The following is a 24,994-nucleotide window of genomic DNA, read 5'->3' on the forward strand; positions in this document are numbered from 1 at the left end:
CGGGTCAGACTCAGACACTGGGGAACTAGCTAGCTACTTACACTGGGATGGAAATGAGGCTCCCATTCATAACAGTTTGATCCATTCCTGGTTCTACTGCGAGTTTAATGCGATAGACCTGAGCTTGTTGCCTATACACTGTGGCTAATCAAGCCTGTAGTAAAACCTGGAATGGGTGAAACTGCTATGCAATACGAGGAATATTGCCATTCCTATTGCAATATTCTATAAATTTGCATGGTATTTTTGCAATTTTTGATGATTTGTGATGGTTACAATATGTATTTACCATACCTCTCTAAGGTTTATAATGCTTTACCATGTTTTCACTATGCTATGCTATAGTTAACTTTTATAAAGGCTCTTCCAAATGTAACTATGGATCAGGGTTGACAGATCCTCACCTGCCTCTCTCAAACTGGGATGTGTTGGGTTTTTCACCTGCAGGGTCTTCTTGATCTTGGCAGTAATCTCCTCCAGCTGAGCTGAGATGCTCTCTAGGGAGATTTCTGCCAGAGGGTTACAGTACTGGTCTATCAGGACAGCCCCTGTAGGAAGACAAAAGCACCATTTACCATACTGGTTGTCCAAAACCTGCACCATTTACCATACTGGATTTCCAAAACCTGCTGTGTGTTTGGTTTTAAATTGCACAGGAAAATGCCACAGAATGACTGACCCAAACCAAGACACCCCTTAGGGCTAAAGTCTTCTCCCTCTCCTCCACTCTGAGCTGCCCAGACCAGACCTACCCTCCAGGGGGCACTGCTGGTCTGGGGATCTCCCGAAGAAACCCTTCAGGCTCTTCAGGACGTTTTGTTGTCGAAGGAAGTAAAGAATTTTCTTTGCATAGTACTTGAGCGTCAAACCCTTCCTGAAGGCCAGAGAGAGAGAGAGAGAGGGAGACATGATCAAAGCCAGATCTTTTCCCCACATCCCTGCTTTAAGATCACTATTAGGGTTGTCTATCACTGGTCTTTCTTTGTGAGCCCTCAACTGAAATGGCATTTGGATCATTCGATTGTGCCCCTATTTGTGTCTTGAAAGGCAATATTTAGATATGCTATCAGGTCCTATGACTACAAAACTAAAAACCATCACTTATTACTTATGGATATAATGAGGAGACACTGAAAAAAACCATCAGTCAAAAAATTATTATGAAGTTTCTTTTAGCAGTACTGAGTATTGTTTTAGTTCTGGATGAAATGTGGTGCTATTCTTCACAGCAAGCTGTAGAAAAGCATCCTTCCATTTCCAGCATGGAGGTTACAGCAGTGGGGTGTGAGGGTGCTGAAGGAAGGGCTGAGCGCTCACCTCTTGTCGGAGTTCAGGATGGAGATCAGCTCGTCCTCACAGAAGTGCTCGGGGGCTCCAAGGGACTCGAGCTCCTTGAAGCTGTCCCCCAGAACCTGGCCAACGCAAGGCTGCATCACAGATCACTGGATTAGTTCTGCAGGGAGAGCTCTGCGCGTCTCTACCCAGACCCAGCGCCCCATTTCACCCACACTAGACATCAAGACACGTCCATTCCTGATCCTCAATGAGATGTTTCAATTATCAGGGCTTGCAACTCACACTAACCTGTCCTGGGTTTAGGAACTTTCCTTGTTTAGTTCGGTTACCGAAATGACAAGGTGCCTGGAGTTTGAACAATCGGGCCCCTGAGAAATCTACTGTGACCTGATCGCAATTGTCATCGCAGCATGAGTAAGAGTCTATGGATTTACTAACAAAGCAGTCAACATTAAACTCCTGGCTCCTGATCATTTAAATAACATACTTTTGAGGTAGTTCTGAATCCCAGGACTGGGTGCAGAGCTGTGCACAATCCAAGCCCTGAATGACGCTGATCACCAATGAATCTATAGAAATACTATAATGCCTAAAGCAGGTGTTCCCTTAACAACAACAAGACCTGCCTTTTCTGTTTTTCCCCTTGCTTATTGTAATGACTCTGCATACCGGTGTTACTGTATTACCTTCATTAAAAGAACCACACCCTCCACACATAAAAAAAGCACAGAAATCAGACAGAAAACTTACAACTTCCACAAAGAAGCGCTTGGAAAACGACTTGATGGATTTTCGGATCTGCAATCCCACGGATTGGCGTGTTCGGAACTCCTTCAGCCAATCACAGCACTCCAGCTGCCGGTAGTACTTCAGCAACCTGGGCCATCTAACAAGACAGGTCAGGGGTCAAGCAGGTTCTGTGGGATTCATGTGGGCGGTCAGAGAGTATAGCCAGCACTAAAATAACGTTTATGGAAAATCTGCACTATTTCAATTAGTTCTGGGAGATTTCAGGTCCCATTTGCCAATGCAAATGCGGTATGCCCCTGTAGTGGCCAAAAGTGGCTACAGCCTGTGCAGTGTTAACTTGCCACTAGAAGTCTGAATCTGAATATCTAGCCTAAAACTGTTTTGAATTATCCCACTTCCTCTCACCAAGCTGGCGTGACTGATTTGACGGAATCAAACCAGGCAGTTCCTGTTACCCTTAAGGCTTAAGGGATGGCAATAAGACTCCTGTTGCATAGCAGTTTGATCCATTCCTGTTTTTACCACGAGTTTAATAAGACACACCCGAGTTTGTTACCTATACACTGTGGCTAATCCTTTGGATGTTGAATTGTGTTTTTGTTTGCAAACATTTCACAAGGTTATAAATGAACCACTGCAGACCATGGAGAGAGTATGCATCACAACACATAATGTGATTAGGTACTAGCAAGCAGGCTGTGACGTCAACAAGAGGCATAGCTACCCTACAGGCTCAAGTGTGTCTAAATATGAAGACAGTAAATAAGCATTTAAATGACCAATGGCAGGAAAATGTAAAACCACACTTCCAGAATGGGATAGAAAACAAAAAAAAAAAAAAAAAAAAAACACAAATAGCAATCAATGCCAGTTGCCAAGAATTACAGCAGAAATAGATGTCTATGACTCAGCCTCCTAGCAGTATATGGAAATGTGAACACAGCAGTAGTGTAAACAGCAGTTAATATTTGCATTTTTAGCACTAGACGATAGAGTAATACCAGGCTGCATGGCTTTGTAATCGAGCAGTGGTTTTATTTTTATATAATCTAACCCTCGGATGCTTGTTTGCTGAGCGATCACAGTTTGACAGTTGATATATACATTATACATGTTAAAATCGGTCTAACTTCGGGGGTACATGCTTATAGACGACCTCGTTTCATTACACACTAACAGGGCGAATCGTTGATTTATGTTTTGCAAACCAGTACCTGAGTTTATACTGGTGTTCCCAGACCTTTCCCCTGCCGTGACAGACGTCATGTAGACGCTTACAGCTGCAAGACACGCTGGCTATGTCAAAGTAACTGAGAGCAGGGAAGCACAGGATGAACTCGAGTAACTCTGCCGGCAGATCGGTCAGTTTTTTCCCATGTGCATCAGAAATCTGCCCAATTAATCCCAAGCATCCATCTCCACCACACACCGCAGCCATCTTCCCTGAGCTCGATGACATCATGCAGCAGACGCACTCTGTTATCTTTAAGCGCTGCAACGCGGCTTCTACCAAGGGATCTATAAATGCATAGGATTTTTAATATGTGTTCATGTTAAAAAATAAAAATTAATATGCAATTATCTATTGTTATTTAAAAAAAAAAAAAAATGGCTGCTAGAAAAAAACAAACTAATTTCACCAGCTGATTTAAAAATAAATAAATCAATCAATAAATCAATCAATCCTGCGCTGGTATGCGTCTAAGCGCTTCCTGACAGTTAGGAGCCGGGTTTCTGTGGCTGGCTGGCATAGAATGGGCGGTACCGTTTGAAAATGATTGATGTTTTCTTTAACAATGATATTTCAGGGTTTAACTACTGAATAATTAATCAATTTGATCCGCCAATGGCTGGGCTTCCTTGTGACAGAACCCTTCAAAGTGGTCCAATCGAAGTTAGATGGGCGGGTTTATGGCCTTCTCCGCGTAGTCTCAGTTTGTTTTTTTAATTTTTTGCTCTTAGGAGTCGTTTTGTTGTCGTTATATTTGAAGAAATATTTTTTATGGGTTATAGAAAATTAATAGATTGTCGTTCTTTTGTTTCAGAACTGCGATGGAATGAAATACGAAAACAAGACAAATTGCTGGGGGGAAAAAAACCCGAATCAACAGCATGTTGGAGTGAACTGGAATGAATTACACAGACAATAACGTGGATTTAAAACAGCTGCTGTGCCTTCTGGTTACCAAACGTGACGTTGCATCATACTTGTAAAGCGGACTTTGCGTGTATTTCACAGTGGAGAATCGAAACTTTTTGGTTTTTGGATTTTCGCTGCAGCCAGGAGTCGAAGGAAGATGATACGTAGCTGTACAGTTGTTGCGTGAGTCATTAACACAACAAACCTCTGTGAAAATAGCACATCATCACTTTGTATATTTACAACGATGTTTAACAAGTACAAAACATGCAGTGAGACGGGATTAGGTTGTGTTAACTAAGAGAATGACAGCAAAGGCGATTTTAAACGAGACTTAATAACAGTTATTAATTCTGTATACCGCCCCAGGCGTCTGCTGTATATTGACTTTGGTGAGAAAATGCATTAACAAACACAAACTACGACGTAAATGCTGACTTTAACAAGTAGCTTTTTTAAAATAAAAGGTTAAAGTGATGAATGATCTCTTGTATGAAGGAAGATTTACAAGAAAATCGACTAAATGGAACTCGAAAACGCACTCTGCAGTTCAGCATCAGCAGCACCGGCCCTCGCTGTGAAACTTCTTTCTGTTGCCATAGAGACTGGAACTCTCTCGATTTGTCTCGGAGCCTTGGTATTTTTATTTATTTCCCCTAAATAAAACGTAGCATCACGACCAAACATTTGATGTGCGTTAGAGGCGGAATTTCTAACTTTAATATCAATTCTAGCTTTTTTTTTTTTTAATTTGGTTGACCATGGCTCGAGCCCTAGCGTCCAGGATGGGTCTAAGCGCCCTGAAGAGGAAGCAGACCAAAAGCTTCAGTGTGAGGATCGTCACCATGGATGCGGAGATGGAGTTCAGCTGTGAGGTGAGCACACGAGTGTGGCGCTGGCCGGGGTATAGTCCAGTCTTAACAGGGCAAGAGTAAAGGGAGCAATCAGCTGGCAAGCGTAACAATCGGCGTTTTAGCAATTCCAAAATGTAAACATTCAAAATAGATTGAAATCTTTGCAGTTGGTGGCTGGGATGTAGGGTGTATAGATTCGGAGGGTAATAATAAACAACATGTCCGTAAACTGTAGTTTTCTTCCCATCCTTCGCTTTTTTATATTGCCAGCAGTTATTCGGTGGTTTGAATTGCAATGAGTCAAATGTTGTGGTTTTTGTTATTTGATAAGTCTGTTTTATAATTCCTATGTCAGCGTACAGGAGCTTGTTTTAAGTTGTAGTTGCTTGCTATAAATATATGCACCACAGGCTCGATAAGCTAAAGTGTCTATAGAAGTAGGTGCTGGCCCCTGCTGATTGAAAGACGGGTTGGATCATCAAGCCTGCTTTGCATGTTCCTGTGACAAGCAACTAGAAGTGAAAAATAGCTCCGGAGCGCCTTAACACAAACTTCTCGCAGTAAGAATCACTAAGGAGGATTTGAAAACAAAATTGTAAAAGGGGGGAAAAAAAAAAAAAAAAAAAAACTTGAAAAAATAATGTAAGCAGTGTAATCTTTTTAACAATATTAACAAACCTCCAAAATATCAAACCGCCTAAAACCTGAAACCTATCAGGGTCAAAAATGTGTGTTGACTCCAGATAGCTGCAGACTTTTCACCCGCACCTCCTCTGTAAAATCTGAAGTGCCAGTGTGTGGGGCTTAAAGTGAACTGAATATTAAGAGCTAAACAGCCGGCAAAGCGAGTCATCTCTTCTGCTTTTCTCTGATCTCGGATAACAGGAAACGAGTTGCTCACGACTGAGGAATGCATTTTAATTTAACAATAAACAGATGGCGTTGAAACGTGTGATGCCTTTTATTAAATCTGACTGGCGGAAACAAAAAAAGCTTGAACGAGCACTTTGATCCATTTAGTGTATTATTTTAATACCCAGTCCTTGTGAATGGCCATTCCACATCAACACTGGTTTAAAAGAATTGCCAGAAAATACTAACATAAATGGGATCAGAGTTTGCTGAGTAGGTTTGTGTTTGTCAAATGACACTCTCTGCATTGGGAAGTTCTGCTCAGCCCTGCACATGTGTGTTTTTTTTTTATCTGCATACAGCATTGTAGGATCCCTTTGCAATCAGTTAGCTTGGCTATTGGTTCAGTGCATACTTCTGAATGTGAAATTTCTGAATGTGATCACTCCCAATGCAGGTACCTGCCAGAGGTTACACAAGCACTCCTGAGACCGGCTTACTAAGTGCTTTCAGTTTCCAGCCAAATGTATCACGCCAGTTCTTCATGGATCATTTTGGAAGTTAATTTTGAAGCAAGTGCAATGGCTAAATGAACTAGGATACAGCACTGCCGTTGTAAATATAGCGCTTTATTTTTAGTTGTTGATTTGGACTTGTACAGAATATACCAAGAGGAATGAAGCGGGCGAATGGCCCTGGTACTGGCTGTACAGTGACCTTTGCTTTGATTCCATACCTCAGAACTTGTACCCTGTCCTTTTGAGATCTGAACCTGGAACACCTCCCCATTGCACATCAGAGTCATGGCAGGGGTGTGAGAATTGATTTGGAGAAACTCTCTGAGTCTTTCTGCCTTGATCCCTCCACACAGAGATGTTGTTGAGAAGTGAACTCTTTTAACACTGCAGACCTGTGTGTAGGAATGAAGCAGCTGGCCACTAAACTTACCTTCTGTATCAGTGCTCTCTCTTTATTTATTTTTCACTAGAATACACTTTCTGCTGTTAGTTACTTTGCGCTGAAAGAGCACAATCCCTTTACACACCTTGACAAAGAGTTATTTCTCTATGAAATTTATTTTTATATAAAAAGTGGAGATAGTAAATCTGTCGAAGATGAAGAGTCTTACAAATCCTGAATATTCAGCACCCAGAGTTTCAATATTTTATTTCACAGCACACACGTCCTTCTGGCAGGGTTTGTCTCGTATTGGGGTCGGATGCTTTGCTGAAAGGATTTGCATGATTTATAGTATTAACTATAATGATGGTTACTAAAAAGGTTTTTGATGTTCATTGGAGCTCATCCAAAGCATTACGTGAACCAATGTGATGAGAAATCTAATCTTTCATATTTTTTTGAAGGGAGGGGATGAGGGTGGTGCTCCAGTTAATCTAGATATATTGGGCAGCACTTGAAAAAGCAAGAAAATAATTGTGACGGTTCTATACAGTAAGTCTCCAGCTTCGTTGAGCACATCGCTGACCTTTTCCCTCGTGTTTGTCCGTATAGGTGAAATGGAAAGGGAAGGACTTGTTTGACCTGGTATGTAGGACCGTGGGGCTCAGGGAGTCCTGGTTCTTTGGACTTCAGTACAATATAAAGGACACTGTCGCCTGGCTCAAAATGGACAAGAAGGTAAGTCCAGCTCAGATTCCAGTCATGTGGATAGGCTCAGGTTTTGGAAGTGGTGTGTAAGCAGGTGGAGCAATTTGTCTAGCAAAATTGACCAGTGTTGGCGCTGAGGTTTTTTATTTGGCACTTTATTAAATATGGGATGAAGTCTTCTTTTTGTATAACCTTTTTCCTTTAAATTTTTATTTCTCCATAAAACTCACATTTGATTGCTGCCATTAAATTCCATGCTTGTTTTAATCAGCTAACGTGTGGATGAGATCCATGTTCTGTTTCTGCTGTGAACTGTGGAGTACACCTCGGGTTTAAGTGAATGACTGTTTGTGCTTCATTTGATGAATGTGTTTGTTTCTTCATTTTCTGAAGGTCTTGGATCATGATGTATGTAAAGAAGAGCCAATCACCTTCAATTTCCTGGCCAAATTCTACCCGGAAAATGCAGAGGAGGAGCTTGTACAGGAAATCACACAGCACCTGTTCTTCCTGCAGGTATGTGGTGTGGGAATGCTGTGACACCTGAGGGAAATGTCCATCCTATAACTTGCACTTGGAGCCGTGACTTGGTGTATGAGGTGCACCCTGAGGAAGGCACTAGTCGAAACAGAGATTTTGGCTCATTGTAGCGGGCCCCCAATTTTAGGTTGTATAAGGGTCTGGGAGTGTCTTCCTATTTCTATATAAAAATGAGTTGGCCTTTTCTTCCCCTGTCCCTGGTCACGCTCCCATCGAGCTTGTTGGAGACGGTTAGCAAAGCTGAACCCGTGTGACAGATCCTATCCACTCGGTGTTTTTACACCACAATGCTCAGAGGTTTCAGATGCCCCCTGAGCACAAAAGGAAACCAGCAGGCAGGTGACAGATCAAACAAGATTATTTCCAGAGCCGTGGCTGTATCACTTTCTGTCCTATTCCCGCTTGCCCTGCCCTTAATTTGTACTAAAAGCAAGGTTTATGTGTTGAGCCAACTAAGGAAACTATCGGTGGAAGAGCTGCCATTTCCATATGTGCGCTTGCTGTCAGGATTCCCAGTCCATTGAATACAGTGCTGTGATGACGGCCACAATAGCAGAATGCAATTGTGTCACTTTATAAAACAAATGTTTTATAAAGGTGCAGAATTTATTATAGAGAGTGGCGTTTTCCTTGGTTTAATGCTGACTGGAAACCTAGGAATCCTGATATCAACAAGAAATAACTTCCCAAACTTGAACCTTTATGACTGGTTTCACAGACCCTGATTACCAGCAGTCCTGGAATTACTAATGTTCGTTTAGATGAAGAAGTCCAAGAGAGGTGCTGAGAGAGCCTTGCTGTTCTGATGTAGCAGGATGGAAACTGTCAAAACTTTTAACAAAGTCAGGGGGCTGTGTTGATGGTGAGGAGTAGACCAAAATGCATTGTGTGTGACTCCTTGGTACACTTCTGTAGCACCCTCAGCATCTCTATAGTACACTGTTAAAACCTCAGCAAACCTCTGGAAGATCGTTTGGGTAGTATAGATGTTTCTCCAGCAGGGGTCAGGCTTGCTAAGAGAAATGTTGACACGTTGCAGTGTATAGTGGTAAATGAGACTTTGATCGGAAACTTCCTATAAGTTTTGTCACCCTGTTTTTGGTATTTAAGGAAAATCTCTGTAAATGTGCCCAAAGATATTATTCTGAACAGAAAATGAAATCCTCTGTGTGTGTGTGTGTGTATTCTATAGGCATTGTTGAGACTAATTTTCAAGCAAGCGCAAAGGCAATTTTTCACAGAGGAAAAAAATAGAATTGCCAGAATGAAAGTGGCAAGAAAGTATTCAGAAGTAATCAACTGCTCTGTAGTGCAGCTCAGTTGTTTTTGCTTTTTGCCTTTAAATAGTTTTTTATCCCTCTTAGAAAATGCGCCTTCCTTCAAACTGCAACAGGGCCCTTACATTTACTTAAAACTCACACAAAAACGAGTCTTCATTACACCTTGAGTACAAGACAGTGAAGCGGATACAGTAAGTGGAATGTATGTGATGGGCACCAGTGGTATATATCTGTCTCGGCCCACTGAATTATTAAACCTCTGTTGATCTTTCTTTCTTTCTGTTTAGCTTTTTAATTCAGGTTTGTTTCCTGGATGAGGTTAATCAGTAATCTCTTCCACTCTGCCTCTCCGATGGAGTGCAGTGAAGCAGAAGCTATATATATATATATATAATACATTGCAAGAACTCAAACCGTCGCACACACACCTGAACTCCAGGGAATTGCTGTGCCGATCACCATCTACGTTGTGCTTGAAGGGGTCAGATCTTATTAGAAAGTGATGCTGAGGTTTATTAAACTGGAAGGATCAATTAATTAGGCTGTAAGGGACACTCGATTAATACAACTGTTGCCATTACAGGTCTCCTTGTCTTTCTATTCTTTTTTTTCAATTTAGGTAGTGAAGGTCAAGGATTCAGCTCTTGGTGAAATTGCAGAGAATTAGATGTAATTGATCATATTTTCAAAGCCTTTACTCCAGGAATGATCTCCTATGAAAAGTAATGTGGTTAATTAAAGACGGCAGTAAAACCCAGATGGGTTTTGTAACGACATCATCAGTTTTCAAACGTGTTTTGCCTAATTTCACAAAGGCGTGTACCTTGTAGGAGAAAAAAGTGATTTACCAGGATACCGTTATACCATTTTGTTTAGGAATAAAAGAAAATATATAGACTGCTGTGGATATAATACTTGGATATTACAACTTCAGCTCAATGGTTTCTGGATTCCCCAATGTCTATGGGAGGGATTTGTCCACCCCAGCTCTTCTCCAGTAAATAAATCCAATTCTCTTTTGTTCTTTGTGTTTGTAATGTGCAGTGATTGGGACATCTGAAATTTAATTAAGTGCAATCAGTTCATAAACTAGGAAGTTGATTTCCTCTTAATGCAACAGCATACCGCTTCACAGCTTGAAGATAGTGGCAACCAATTTAATTTATCAAGAGGAGACAGATTTCACAAGCTGAGATCTTCCTGGCGGCTTTTTAATCCAAAAGCAGTAAGTTTGCGCAATCAAAATACAGAAACTCATTACAGAGTAAATCTCAGTGACGTTACTGGCAATGTGATCGAGATGTGCCCTTGTTGTTCTACAGAATATCCAGATGTAATCTTTAGTTGGTTTGCACAATCACCTTTGATCAGTTAGCACTGATCTTGGGCTACCAATGCAGTGCGACATTAGAGCTGAGTCTTGCTTGGCATTGGAACTATTTTATAATCTAAAGTACTAAACTAATTCAAAACAGAGTTTTACATGCTCAGAGTCAATAAGCACCAAGCATCTACATGCAAAAGGCTTTTATTAAATTAAGTAAAACAGCAAGCAGTCAAGCACATACAGATTTAAGACATCATGGTTAATGAACTTCAAATCTGTACAGTAATTGTATACATGGAGAAATCATTAGACTGGCTCTCAGATGTCATTAAAACAAGTTAGTTTCCCATAAGAAATAATACATTATATTGTTGTTCTCTTTCAATTTAAATCATTTTCTGTTGAAAGGATTATTTGATGAAAGCTTTGGTATGCTAAAAGGAGTGTACTGATCTCACCCTCGCCCCAGCCCTCCTTACCCCCCCCCTGCCTTTGTGCTGTCTTTCACAGTCTCATGTTTTTAACCCTAAACTCTGTTGTAATAAAAACCAAAAATCAAACATTAAATAGGAGATCTCTGCTGCTGAACACTGGCTGTGTTTTCTGCCTTTGGCAATGTGCTGAAATGATTGTTTTAACGTTTCTTTTTTCTGGTTTTATTTCTTTGCATGGGGTAAACCTGAGATTTAACATCTTGTTTCTGGTTACAAGTCCTGATTTATTTCTTTACTTTGTATGCTCTTTTTATTTATTTATTTTTAAGTCTTATTAAAACTACCTTGCCTTTGAAACACTAGCATGTATTTCTAATACCAGTTCTAAAGAACAATATCAGTGGCTGTTTTGTGAATAAAGCAACCTTTTTGAAGTTGACAGTCAGGGTGCTGCTCTGACGAAAGTCAGTTGTGCCTGATGGGGGAGCACTGATTCCACTAAGAATAAGAGATGTTATTTTTAGTGAGAGAAGGAAAGTTTGGAAAATCACTTCAAAGACTTCCAAGCTTCACTTGAAATACAAACATCTCCCGCTGTTTGCCTTATACTGTAGTTTCAGGAATGTGCTGCCTGTAACGGGACTTAAAACTCAATATTGCCAAGTGACATTAAAGTCTTTCATTCTCCTCTGACAGCTGCTTATCCTGAAGCAGAAATGTGGTATTTAGGTCAGTCGTTATAAACTGAAATGCTTTCGGCTTTTAAGGTTTTCGTGATTTGGTAAGCATGGTGGATCAGACTTCAAAGCATTAAAGAACATTTTAACACCTTTTCTTTTGTGTTTCTTTTTTAAGTTTAGTTTTAGCTGTAGGTGTCCTATTTATTTATTTTTTGGTAATCAAATGGAAATCTTAAATTCTCAATCCCTGTGTGCAAAGTTTTGACACTGTGCCCCTTGCCTCCTGGTAAACTGAATTCTTCCTGCTAAGTTTGCCACTTTACCCAGCCTGCAGATTTGAAGAGTTAGTGACCTACATCAGTGTTACATATTTGGCCCCCAAGAACCTTTCAGCCACCGCACTAACATGACCCTTTAATGGCACTTCATCTTCTGTCACTGGATACTAATGCTGCAGGATTTCTCATATTTAGATCAGATCCACGTGTCCTAAAACAGGCACAAGGCAAGCCTAACATTCTTAACCCTTTTTCAGGTGAAGAAGGAGATTTTGGATGAAGAAATCTACTGCCCACCTGAAGCTTCAGTCCTCCTGGCTTCCTATGCTGTGCAGGCAAAGGTATGAACAAGCATGCATTCAAACCCTGCTTCTGATGACTGCTTAAATGCTCCTTCTATAATAGTGGACTTTAGCTACAGTGTAAACAGTGATCTTTTGATAGTGTATAAAGTTTCTAAGCCTAATTGCAATTAGTCAGTCCTGTGTCTGACTTCGATGTGATGGTTTTTTAAAAATTCAGACTGGATTGCTGGCTCTATAGCTCTATTTGTAGTTGTCAAATTCCTTGATTTTTGCCAGTTTACCATTTCAATCTAAATCTGCTACTGACACTGTACTTGGATAACGTGGAAGCACACTGCAGAGTAATTAAAAATAGTCTTTTCTAAAATAACACAATACATTAAGGAAACCGAACTGCAACAAAGTTATTTGGAGTGCAGGGAGCTGGTTTGCGTGTGAAGGGGGCTCTCGGGGAGGTTTCAGCTCTGTCACCTTGCACTGCATCAAGCTGCCCAGAAAGACACTGCTAAAGGACTGCGCACCCTGCTGGTGCACAACAGCACGAGAAGACTCGCTGGCTTGCGTGCAAGCATGAGGTGCATTATAATACTCGGGAGATACCGTTAAGGCTTTGTAAGAAGGACTGCTTTATTCAACACTTGACTGAGCAATGCTGCCGTTGCAGTCAAATCACGATAGCCTAGTTGATCCATCCTAGAGGTTTTTTTTTTTTTTTTTTGTGACTGATCAATAAAGGGATTCGTTTCGTAGTATGCAGTGCACGACAGTCTACCAGAAGTGCTGGGTTTCTGCAGTAGCTTCTTTAACTTTGTTGGCTAGTGAACAGAAAACTGCACTACAATCCCTAATTGGATACCAAATGAAGTTTAATAATGCATTTGGACTTCATGCTGAATTGCTTTCAGTTAATCATTTCTTAATCACTCTTTGGAAAAAGTGCTTTAGGATTTGGAGAGAAGCTGGAAGTGTAGCATGCTGGTAGACTCGTATCCCGCCAGAAATCCCTGTTAAATCAGAACCATTGATTACATGCTGATTAAAACCTTAACAAAAAAAAAAAAATGGCCAGTCTTTATGTTGATGCTAATAAATAAAGTGTTTGGGTTAGAATGCCTAGCACTCCAGTTTCTTTAACTCTTTAATCCTGGAGGGACCTCAAGGCCTTTTGTTTAACATGTGCTGCTGAAAATCACATGGGGATCTTACAGGTTCCAGTCTGAGGTGTAAAATATATATGTTTGTGTTCTGTTCTCTTGTTTACTCAATAAAGAAGTTCCTTTGTTTAGCTCGGCAAAAATAATTTAGGACTGAAAGGGTTAATGTGTGGCTGTTTAATTCACGCAGTTGTAGTTTTACATTGACTACATTTTAATTTAACATCAAGACAGAGTTTTCAGTTGTCGTTATTTGCCGTTGGTGATGCCTTACGTTTTTATCTCTTTTTTTTTTTCGATGCTGGTAACACTTTTTGCTGTGGTTCATATCCTAGCGAGTCTCGCACACTAAGTGTCGCTCTCTATTCTGATGCAGAGATTCTGAGCACACTTTCATCATGCTGGGAGTGACTAATCATATTATAATATCCCTAGACAGCAAGATTTAATGACACTATTATTTGGAGCCTTAGGATTTTAATATGTATTTAAACTTGTCCTGGGCTGCTTCCATGATTCATTTTCAATTCATTTTCATGGTTGGATTTGTTTAGCAGGTGTGTGAGACCCTTTGAACTGGTGCTCACATAATGCTTAATTACTTGTGCAATTGGTTTTCTTATTTCAAGGAATGCATTCTACAAAATAGCAATTCATCTAATAATATAATACACTCGCTGTGTCTGAAGACCTCCCGCTTATTTAGACATGCACCCCTAGGGCTATTTTAGACTTCAGGTGGCCTTTTTGAGGGATCTTAACAGACCCCTTTTGGAGTTCAGAATCTTGCTCTGACATTGTTCCCTTGTTTTGTTTTTCAGTATGGAGATTATGACCCCACTGCGCACAAGCCTGGGTTTCTGGCTCGAGAAGAACTGCTACCGAAGAGGGTGAGCAGGCCGCGTCTCCAGGACAGCTAGCTGCCTGCGGTTCAAAGCTTTAAAAGCAAAGCATTTACCCCCATTATTTTATAAAACTAATAAAAACAACAGCAAGAAATATTCAAGGTGGAAGTAAACATGGACGGCACACAAAGCACAGCGGAAGAGAGCTCCAGTCCACTCAGTGTTCATTTGTTTTAATGGTTTTTATACGATATACTGCTTTTTCCCCCTTAACTAGCACTGTAGTAATTTTGGACCCCAGTAAGATAAAATGCCCTTTGGGATGTTTATTTTTTAGTAGTTAAAGATCTAAACCCCCAGTGTTTTTTTTCATTCCTGGACATACTTGGAAATGAGGTGTTGCATCCCAATGAATCTGCTCTTTATAAATCTCTTCACACAATAATGTAACAGAGCGAGATCTTAAGAGAGAGTGGGGGTAGATTACTTCTTTGAGACAGACAGGGTTAGCAAATGAAAAACCTCAGATTGGAGTTTGAGGTACATCAGTGGCAGGTCTACAGCAAAGAGCTAGCTGTATAAACAGTGAAGCGTTTACCAGATTTCCATCAGTAAAGATATAAAAAGGGTTGGAATTAAGTTGCAATGTTTTGTAGTCAGGGTTTGTACTCTGGAGCAGAGAGCACTAGAATAGACCGGGGGAGTTATGGTGTTATTGGTATTATTCAGATCCCAGGTATTTGAACCAGTTATAAATCATGTCACCAAAGCTGGTCAACCTGCAAACCCAATTCAAGCACATGATATTTACATTATAGTCTTTTCTTACCTAACACAGTTCCCTTGAGCACAGAAAAGACTTAAATGTTTTAAATGGGCATTCTCCACACTATCGTTCCGGTTTTATGTCTGCAACATATTCCTCAAGATCAGTGGTGGTTTAGGTTTACAGTCCCTTGGTTTTTAAGTCTGGTTTTGGAGCACATTTGCATATGCCAGCTTATGGAATGCTTTACCTGATGATGCTGAGCCCACAGAAATTCCGGATCTTCTGTTAATTGACGCTGTTATTGATTATGGTTGCTGCTGCCGTGGTTGCAGGCTGTTTTTCTTTGCTGTTTACTGTGTATGTAAGATGTATAACTGAGTGTTTATTTGATGTATCCGGGGCTCTCCTGGAAACCAGCTGCAACTTAAGAGCCTATCCTGGCTAGACACTTTAAAATAAATGAATCTAATAAATACATGTGTCCTTTACGACCCCCTCAAGGTGATAAACCTGTACCAGATGACACCTGAGATGTGGGAGGAAAGAATTGCTGCCTGGTATGCAGAACACAGAGGGAGAACAAGGTTTGTTATACAGTCCTGGAGTCCTAGTGACAACCTGTAACAAGACCAGACTGGGGGTCCATGATTCCAATATAATAGTCTACTTATATTTTAGGGTCAACAAATTCAAAAAGACAATTTTCAAAACTGGGGTTGTTGGTGAATCCAATAATGAAAATACCTGAAGGAACCTTAAAAAACACAAATTCCGCACAGTAAATGAAAGCAGAATTGGTCTGAGTATTGAGTAAGAGAGGCACATACCCTTGTTGTGCAGCTAGCAGATTGAGATTCTGATTTATAGAATAGGACCTCTGTCACAGGGATAAGTGTGATACACAGAACATAAGGTTCAGTATATCCACCTCCCAGCTATGGATGTGTTGATTTGAAAAGTGGACAAATAGTGAAAAACAATACTGTGTAGTGTGTTAGTGTTATTATTATTATTAGTGTTATTGTTATTAATGAATTCATTTTTCTGCAGGGATGAGGCAGAGATGGAGTATTTGAAGATAGCACAGGATCTTGAGATGTACGGCGTGAACTATTTTTTCATTAGGGTAAGACCTGTCTTAGTTCTGATACTGTGATATTATAATAAAAAGCTAAACATGTTATAATAAAAGCTCACAATGCCGTTTTCCTTGCATGCACGTTCACTGTGCACTCTGTTTTAGATACAAACTCCTGCATTGTGCTGGCAGTCTTATTTTAAAAATAGCTCCCTGTTGACCAGCTAAACAGCAGCTGATCTGCCAGTGTGTCACCACATGGCTTGGAAGCCATTGCTGTCCAGTTCATCCCAGAGGAGATGGATATGATGGTCATTGAGGTGCTTCGAAATGCATGTCTCCACATCTGGGACTCCCTTCTGTCTGCTTTGTGTAGTTATCTTACTGTTGGATGAACCCTTGAGCAGTTGACCAGTGTCCAGATGGCAGGCCGCATCTCGCAAATTGCTATGATGATCCCATTTGTCCGATTTTAATTAAAATAACAATTTCATCATGAAGTTGTGCGAGTGGCTAGTAATTGGTTATCAGTTTGAGATCTTGCATTGTGTTGAAGGTATTGCTTGGCATCACAGTGTTTGTGCCTGTGTCTATTCTTTGTAGTCACATGCCTGTGAAAATTTGTCGTCAGTTAATTTAAGCACAGCACACAATCGCGTGGTGCAGAATTACATTACCCTCTTTCATAACCCGTCCCTGTCCGGTTTGTTTTACACAGAACAAAAAGGGAACCAGTTTGCTGCTGGGGGTGGATGCTTTGGGACTTCACATTTACGATCCTCAGAACAAACTCACCCCGAAAATCTCCTTCCCTTGGAATGAAATCCGCAACATTTCCTACAGCGACAAAGAGGTATTGACCGTGTTCTGCCATGGTTGAGGAAAAGCCGTATGTCATTTGCCTGTGTCCTGGTACAAATTTTCAAACTTCATTTTCTGTCTTTCAGTTTGCAATAAAGCCCTTGGACAAAAAGATTGAAGTTTTCAAGTTTAATTCTTCAAAGTTAAGGGTCAACAAGCTGGTAAGTGCATTCACATAACACGGGTGGACAATGCACGTAACGCAGGGGTGGACAATGCACGTAACGCAGGGGTGGACAATGGTCCTGTAGGTCCGGATCCATCTTGGTCTTTGTATCCCAAATTACCAGTGTAACCACCTTCCAGGTCTTTTTCAGGTAATTATTTAATTACACCTGTCAAACCTGGATGACTCCTGACCTGCTGTTATTTACTGGATATATGCAGTGCTCTGAAAGTGGAAGCAATGCTGCCTTGGGGTGCTTGAACATCCTGTTTTCCAGTCTACTGTCGTGACTCGCTGTCTGCCCCCCCAGAGGGTATACCACTTTTTATACTTGTGCTTGAGCCCCGCTCAGCTGTGAAATCTGAATAAATGTGTGCAAGCAGAACCCAGGGAGAAACACGATCTGGCATTTCACTGGATGTTTTAGTCTCTGTATTCATCTTTTTTTTTTTTTTTTCCCTCAAGCGAGTCTGGATTCAGATTTCTTTTTGGTTTGTGTAATTCCTCCTGCTGTTTTTGGTTCCATGCAACCATTTCATTGTCTTCCAAATAGCTCTGAGCTGTAATGTTTTTTTGAGGTTACAGAGGCAAGCTCTCAAGCTGTGTTCACTCAATAATATGAAAACAAAGGTTATGTTTCTTCCACTTAGTTACAGAAAATCAGTGATGCACTCAGTCTGGTGTTTTCAAAGCCCAGGCCGATCAATATCATTTAAGAGCCAAGTGTTATAAACCTGAATTAGGATGTGAACGCATGTCTGCATTTAACAGGGAAGAAAGGCTCTTTCTCAGTACCAATGCAATCAAAGTAGAAATGCAACATCCAGTGTAATCTATCAGTGTTGGAGAAAGGTTTAGCCGGTTCTCGTGCCAAGGTTATCTTCCAATGCTCAATATCTTTAAAAACTTAAGAGCATAAACTTGTGTTCTGCTGGGTTTTATAGTGGAGCTTTGGGTGAAACAGGAAAGGGCCAGTAACTAAATAACTGCATTGCGTCACTAGGTACTTGGTGTTATTAGCAACTGATAGCATGTTGTAATTGACCCAACTGGAATTTAAATGGAAGGGTCTCTTTCATGCACGCTGCACCTTTTTGTTCTTGCAGATTCTTCAGCTGTGCATCGGGAATCATGACCTGTTCATGAGGAGGAGGAGGGGGGACTCGCTGGAAGTCCAGCAGATGAAGTCTCAAGCCAGGGAGGAGAAGGCAAGGAAGCAGGTACTGAGAGAGAGAGAGAGAGAGGAGGTGGCAGCCACTGTGTCATTGTTATTTTATACTATTGAAAAGCTATCACTATAAGTCGTCTTGTTATGGTAACCAGTCCCAAAAACAAAATGCAAAGTGCTTTTAACATAGAAAATGTATGTTGGTCCGATCTCCACACCAAATCAAATTCAACAGATTGATTATGGGGTAAGTGGCCTTGGTGTTCAGTGTTCAGAATCCAGAGATGCTTTTCATGGCATGTCCCATCAGAACACTGGGCAAAGCATTCCTGTCTTTGAGCATCTGTGTGCAGCGCAGTGCTCAGTATTTCTTCTGCTGGCCCAGATGGAGCGCCAGAGGCTGGCCCGGGAGAAGCAGCTGAGAGAGGAGGCGGAGCGAGCGCGAGACGAGCTGGAGAGGAGGCTGCACCAGCTGCAGGATGAGGCTCAGATGGCCAATGAGGCACTGGTGAGCTGCTTTAGTTATGTATTCATTTATTATATGGACTACTGCGGATTAATTTGTATGGAGTTCTCCATAGGGAACTAACACCCTTGTCTGAAAGCAAGCTTTGTGTTCCATGGGTCACACTTTAGTTGAAGCATCTGTTTATAAAACATCTGTACATTATTTATAACGGATTTAAAGACTTGACTAAAGGAATAACATTTTAATGGCAGATTGGTGTAAAGCTTCTATTCATGTTGTAAATGCCTCGATTACATGTTCTTATAGCACTGAATTGATACAGGTAGTTATTATAACACCTTGTTTATAATACCTTGTTGACCATTTCTAATGAGTACTTAATAGTGATGCTATTCAACATTTAATATATAGTAAAATTGAAATCTAAATCAAAAAAGGCTTTCACTGCAATTAAAAACATCTTGACCTCTACAGGTGGACTATAAGTAAGGTAAATCAATTGGTTAAAAAGAAGAGATATTTATTCATCTATATTTATTCATTCATATATATTTATTCATTGTCTGTTTTTTAGTTCATCCTCATGAGCTGCATTAAGTCGCTGTGTTTTTTGTTCCCACTTTAGCTGAGGTCAGAGGAGACAGCAGAACTGCTGCACGAGAAAGCCCAGATTGCAGAAGAGGAAGCCAAGCTGCTAGCGCAGAAAGCAGCCGAGGCAGAGCAGGAGATGCAGCGGATCAAAGTGACGTCCATCCGCAGTGAGCAGGAGAAGAGGCTGATGGAGCAGAAGGTGCTGGAGGCAGAGATGCTGGCTCTCAAGATGGCAGAGGAGTCTGAGAGGAGGTGTGTGGGGTCCTCGCGAGCACCATCACACTGTGCTTTATCACAGTACACGCTGGCCCATTAATCAGGGCATTGATTTAGGGAATCTGCCCAAACACTTGTTTGCTTTCCTTGTTTTGCAGCACAAGAGAACCAAGGAGGGCTCCTCAACCTTGAAAATACCTTGAAACAAGCAATACCAGCATAATTTGTAGAAATAATTATATTCAAATGCAGATTTCTTAAATGTCGTAAAAGCAGAGACTGATAAAAGAGAGTGCTTGATCACTTTAGTTCCCTTCCCAGTACGTCAGTATTGCAGCATTTATGATTGCCAGGCGCTGTTTAGGAGCACCACATAGGGAACAGTTAGGTTTGCAAACCCCAGACATCATGTGAGGAGCATGAGTTACACGGCTCTTCTGTTGCATGCACACTTACACACGATCCTTTTTCTCCATCACGTAATGTTTATGATCATCAACCACAGATTCAGCAAGCCTGTCCCGGAATGTGGTCAACTTGAGCAGTTTTCATCCTGCTTTTTTTTTTTTTTCTCCTTCTTCAGGGCCAAAGAGGCAGAGCATCTGAAGCAGGACTTGCAGGAAGCTCGGGAGTCTGAACGCAGGGCGAAACACAAGCTGCTGGAGATCACCAGCAAGTCTGCGTACACGGTGAGCACGACCCCCAGGGACAGCCTTTATAGACCTGTTCTAGTGTGCTTCATTAACTTGCTGCTACGTTTTTATTTTTAGACAACCAATTCCAATGCAAATGCCCTGCCCACTGATGTCCCCAGCTTTAACTTCAGCGGGGACAATCTCACTTTCGATTTTAAAGATACCGACATGAAACGTCTGTCCATGGAGATCGAGAAGGAGAAGTAAGTTTCTGGTTTTGCCAATGCACATTTAATAAAAGTGAGTGGCCAGTAAGACTGGATCCAAGATAAATTTAGGTACATTTTTTATTTATTTTTTTTTATCATTTGGTGCTAATAATTTTAAACCTCCTAGGTTTTAATATTAAAGTAAATTAAGAAGTGTTGTTTGTTTCTGTCTGTTCAGTAAAGATGTTTTGATTTAACACAGAGTTTTAGTCCAATATGAAAAACGTTCTGTATTCCTAATGATCTGGACCGAACTTGCCAGAAATACCATATTTGGTCATCTCAGCTGGGAATGCATTTTACAGAAACATATTGTAGGTGATGGGGAATTGTAGTATGCAATGATCAATGTTTACCAGGCATATTGTGCCACAGTTTACCACCTGAATGCTGATAACCTAATTCCCAAAGACGTGCTTTTGTGCCTGACACCAGCCTAATGTCGGGTTATCCTCCTTTCAGGGTGGAGTATATGCAAAAGAGTAAAAACCTGCAAGAGCAGCTGAATGAATTGAAAACGGAGATTGAGTCTCTGAAGCTGAAGGAGAGGGAGACTCCCTTAGACATCCTGCACAACGAGAATGCAGACAAGGGAACGAGCAAGCAGAGCACCATTAAAAAGGTACCTTACTTTAGGATTGTATACAGCACATGTCATTATAAACTCAATGCTGTGGTAGGTGTCCACAGGTGTCCAAATAGTGTTAGAAAATGCAATGACATACAAAATTTTAGTCATGTAGTTTTTGGACCTAATGGATGAAAAATGTATTGGGCAATGAAATACATACTGAATGACAATTTGAAACCTTTTGACTCACAAGCTGGTTTTATTAAACACTGGTAATACATCCTTCAAGTAAGATTCAGTACAGTGGTTCAGCAGTCATTGATTCTGCTTTGGATTTAATAAATGTGAAGGAAAGATATTTATAATATTTTCCATATTAAACGTGCAAGGTTACAATAAAGGCTCCACATATCAAGTCTTGCTTGTTGTAGGTTGTGAGTGGTCTGGCTGGAAAATGTCATTCACGTTCGTCCCATGGGACATCCACTAAACTAATCATTGAAGTGAACGTCCCTGTTTGGAACAGAAATGCTGTTGGGCAGGCCAAGGTTATGAAGCAACTGCACCTGAATACCAGATGCAATTTAACAAACTTGGTTTCAAGATTACAACAAGCAGTCAGTGGACCTCCGCTCACTTTAGGCCTTCTCACATTAACTTGATCCATCTTGACCTGATTATTTAAGGGCGTAGAACTGACGTCCAGGCTGAAACTGTCTTGTGGTACTGAGAAAAGTGAAAGTCTCTTTTTTTTTAAGGTTCAATTTCACGACCCAGGATGATAACGAGGCATGTTTAGGAACCGTTCTGCAAACACGCGTCTCAGTAATTACTATAAGCCTTTGATGCCCAAGTTATGAAACAGCTGATATAATAAATAAATAAATAAATAAATATAAAAACATCATCATCAGATCACGCCTTTCTGTAGGTTCGCCGTGCAGTGCTTTATTTTAAACTCTTTTTGTACCATTGCTGAACACTTCGTAGACTTCTAATGGAACATATAAAATGTGTGCACTGCTACCCAAGTGAGAAAGAGACTGCTGGTGAAGTCACACATGGTTACTGCCAGTTGCATGTGCGACTGAAATGACCCTGTTAGATTATACTGGGGATTTGAATCCTCTTTGAACAGAGAACATCATATATTTTCTAGCTTGCACTGCGGAATAGAAGTTTACCGGAGTGGAATCATTTAAAGTGAAGAATTTCATTCATTGTCTACGGCATAGAATTTTTAAATGACCAAATAACAAGGGACGGACGGTCTATCAGGTTAGAACCAGTTCTGCTAGCCTCTTGACTTCATTCACAAATACCAGTTCAATCTAGGTTATCCCGCAGCCCTTATCTTGATCCATTTGGTTCTTATTTATTTCATCTACTGTAGCAGCATGTGTCCCAGGGCAGGAGACCGGTCTGCATTTGACAGCTCATTTGGTTTGGCATTGAAAGGTACTCTCTCTGTGTACGTTCTTGTCTGAATGTTTCTACTAATAAGTGGACAGCTGTTTCTGAGCGTTTGCTCTGCTTAGATATTCTTTTCCATTTCTCCTAATTGCATGGTAATTCAGAGAGTGTGCGTACTGTATTAACCTGACTCTCCTGTTCAATGAACGTTTGAAGTCTATTTGAATGCATGCTGTTGTTTTTTAAGTAGCTACTGCTTGTTACAGCACTGCTTTGACATTCAACGCATTCCTCTGGTTTCCAAAGCTAAATCTGCCAACCATCCTACTCAACTACCTACTCAACCCAGTCCTGAATCAATCAGGGACTGGGATAGGGAGAAAGGTATCTGTTAATTACTGAAAATTAGGTTTCGACAGTCCTGCCCTGAGCGGTCACAAATTGAGGCTGAGAGTCAAAAATGATTTCTGGACAACAAGCTGCTGTCGTGATCAAAATTATAACTTACAAAACTAAAAAAAGTTGTACATTTTAATATTGACCTACCATAGTAGGTCATTTACATTTCAAGTTCTGTTGCTTGAGTAGTAAGTACAGATGTGACTCACCAGCTGCAGGCTTTATTCTGTGCCGCTGCCTATTGTCTTTTTAATTGGTTAATTTCAGAAAGTCATCCGATGTGACCATTTAAACAGTTTCAGCTGTTCGCTTCATTTGGTGTATTGCATCACCGTGGCGTATTGGCACTAGATACAGATCGAAAGCTTGTCTGAGACAAGTATAGGGGAACAGTGAATACAGCAGAAACAATGTTTAAGTCCTTTTAAAAAGGTTTTGAAACCCCTAATTGTTCACAGCTTGTAAACTCTTAGTGCTGTCTTATGTAAACTGTACATTAAAAGGACTGACTGGTGTAGAAACCGTGGACTATAATGACTAACTGGAGCCTACGTGTGAAACCTTTGCTTCTAGTCTTAAATCACTTGTGTAGCGCTCTTGCTACCAAACCTTCCTAGAACGAAAGCAGGCATGGAATAAAAAAGTTCCATCCAGCTGCCAGAATCAATGTGAGACTAAGGAGCTGGCACAACACAGTCCAGTGATTAACAACTAATTACATTTGCAGCAGGTCGGATGGAAAATTGATCACCTTGGTGGTGCAAAAACTCTTTGGAACCTCAATTGCCGGTGAGAGAATTCCTGTTCCCTATTGATCTCTTTAAGAACCGCTGCCAAGGTGAAGGCAGGCACAAGATAATTGCCTTCGCAAGAGATAACCCAACCGTCCTCCCCCCTCTCCTCCACAGCCGGGGGCAGTGACGGAGCACGTCCTGACTAGCTCCCTGTCTCGGATACAGCGTCCTGCCGAGCGTGAAATTGAAGAAGATTGGTAAACACAAGCTGTACAAATCCCTATCTGTCCCAGAAATCATGTTTTTTTGATTAGCGCCACAACACTCCTTCAAAGTCCAAAAAATAAAACAGAAATCACTAAGTAAACAATACATGTGTCTTTAAGTCCCCATACATACCTTTATTTACTTAAGTCTAGTGGCTTTAACAGTGTACAGCCGGAGGCAGGAATTTCAAAAGCAATCATACTGTAGATGTGCATGTGTGCTGCCAGCCAGTCTGACTGCAGTCGTCTCGAAGACTGAAATAAACAAATACTGGTATGGAACTGCAAAGGAACGCAGCCGTTCCCCACGACTGTCAGTGCTCTCAATTCCGGTTTGGGTTTGCTCTGCCTTTTGAATTTTTGGTCTTCCTGCAAGTGTTTGTTTTATGGGTATGTATCAGAACCTGACAGGGCATTCCAAAGCAGGTTCCGGTTCTGAGTTCTGATAACATGTATAAGAAACTAGGTCAACTACAGCAGACGAGCGTTTCCAAGTTTTACCTTCTTTTGTTTCTGAAGGTATGTGTATTACTGGGGTGCATGGAGGCTGAAACCCAACTGCATGCATTTAATGATATAAAACAGGGGTTGCTACTTTGGAGCAAAACGTGAATGTTACCATATGTTTTGTTTCTAGTTTTGTAAAAGTAAGAGGTGGTTTTCTCCTTTTTAAAAACAAATAATAATAATGAAAAAAATAGCAGTTATTTTAGACTGTTTAGAGTTTGGTGGAATTCCATGTATCAGTAAGGATTCTATCTTTTTTATACAATTTTTATTTATTTATTTATTTTTTCTACAGCTCACTTTGCAAAGCACAAAAACCAGGGTTGCCTTCTTTGAAGAGCTGTAGAAAGGATAAAGGGATTCCCGTCTCCCTACAGGCTGTGGCGTCTTCAGACCAGGATGGAACGGGACTCTCAAGGAGGGAGAGCAACACGATGACCAAAAGACCAAAGTTTACATGGGGATGATATTTACTTCCACGACACATGTGTTCGTATCATATTAATATTGATCATTTCTCATGCTTCACTGCGCCAGGC

At 40.8% G+C, this 24,994-nt stretch overlaps 2 protein-coding genes across 4 annotated transcripts; one reads left to right on the forward strand and one right to left on the reverse strand.

Annotated features, from left to right (window-relative positions):
- Positions 1 to 330: 330 nt before the first annotated feature.
- LOC121307768 (F-box only protein 21-like) lies at positions 331 to 3,654 on the reverse strand. Of its 2 annotated transcripts, none has more exons than XM_041240044.1 (5): positions 3,261 to 3,647; positions 2,047 to 2,182; positions 1,318 to 1,427; positions 753 to 874; positions 331 to 548 (listed from the first exon to the last, which is right to left on the reverse strand). In XM_041240044.1, exons 1-5 carry the CDS (start codon positions 3,506 to 3,508, stop codon positions 346 to 348), a joined length of 819 nt encoding a protein of 272 aa, XP_041095978.1. In that variant the 5' UTR covers positions 3,509 to 3,647; the 3' UTR covers positions 331 to 345. The 2 variants fall into 2 exon arrangements, with proteins under 2 accessions (XP_041095978.1, XP_041095979.1); XM_041240045.1 differs by having other exon boundaries at positions 458 to 548; positions 680 to 874; positions 3,261 to 3,654.
- A 200-nt stretch (positions 3,655 to 3,854) lies between these two features.
- Positions 3,855 to 24,994, forward strand: LOC121307767 (merlin). 2 transcript variants are annotated; one of them, XM_041240043.1, is made up of 17 exons: positions 3,855 to 5,061; positions 7,405 to 7,530; positions 7,894 to 8,016; positions 12,297 to 12,380; positions 14,320 to 14,388; positions 15,614 to 15,696; positions 16,163 to 16,238; positions 16,909 to 17,043; positions 17,138 to 17,212; positions 18,324 to 18,437; positions 18,771 to 18,893; positions 19,480 to 19,697; positions 20,245 to 20,350; positions 20,432 to 20,559; positions 21,028 to 21,187; positions 22,530 to 22,594; positions 24,751 to 24,994. In XM_041240043.1, exons 1-16 carry the CDS (start codon positions 4,948 to 4,950, stop codon positions 22,566 to 22,568), a joined length of 1,773 nt encoding a protein of 590 aa, XP_041095977.1. In that variant the 5' UTR covers positions 3,855 to 4,947; the 3' UTR covers positions 22,569 to 22,594; positions 24,751 to 24,994. The 2 variants fall into 2 exon arrangements, with proteins under 2 accessions (XP_041095977.1, XP_041095976.1); XM_041240042.1 differs by lacking the exon at positions 22,530 to 22,594 and having other exon boundaries at positions 3,859 to 5,061.

This window comes from Polyodon spathula, chromosome 58 (genome assembly GCF_017654505.1).
Source record: "Polyodon spathula isolate WHYD16114869_AA chromosome 58, ASM1765450v1, whole genome shotgun sequence".
Lineage (NCBI taxonomy): Eukaryota > Metazoa > Chordata > Actinopteri > Acipenseriformes > Polyodontidae > Polyodon > Polyodon spathula.

Coding starts and splice junctions, on each gene's coding strand:
- LOC121307768 (XM_041240044.1), bottom strand. CDS start 3,508: ATGATGTCATCGAGCTCAGGGAAGATGGCTGCGGTGTGTGGTGGAGAT. Junction 2,183..3,260: donor GAACACCAGTATAAACTCAG/GTACTGGTTTGC, acceptor CTGTCTTGTTAG/ATGGCCCAGGTTGCTGAAGT. Junction 549..752: donor CCAGCAGTGCCCCCTGGAGG/GTAGGTCTGGTC, acceptor GTCTTCCTACAG/GGGCTGTCCTGATAGACCAG.
- LOC121307767 (XM_041240042.1), top strand. CDS start 4,948: ATGGCTCGAGCCCTAGCGTCCAGGATGGGTCTAAGCGCCCTGAAGAGG. Junction 12,381..14,319: donor CCTATGCTGTGCAGGCAAAG/GTATGAACAAGC, acceptor TTTGTTTTTCAG/TATGGAGATTATGACCCCAC. Junction 14,389..15,613: donor AAGAACTGCTACCGAAGAGG/GTGAGCAGGCCG, acceptor GACCCCCTCAAG/GTGATAAACCTGTACCAGAT.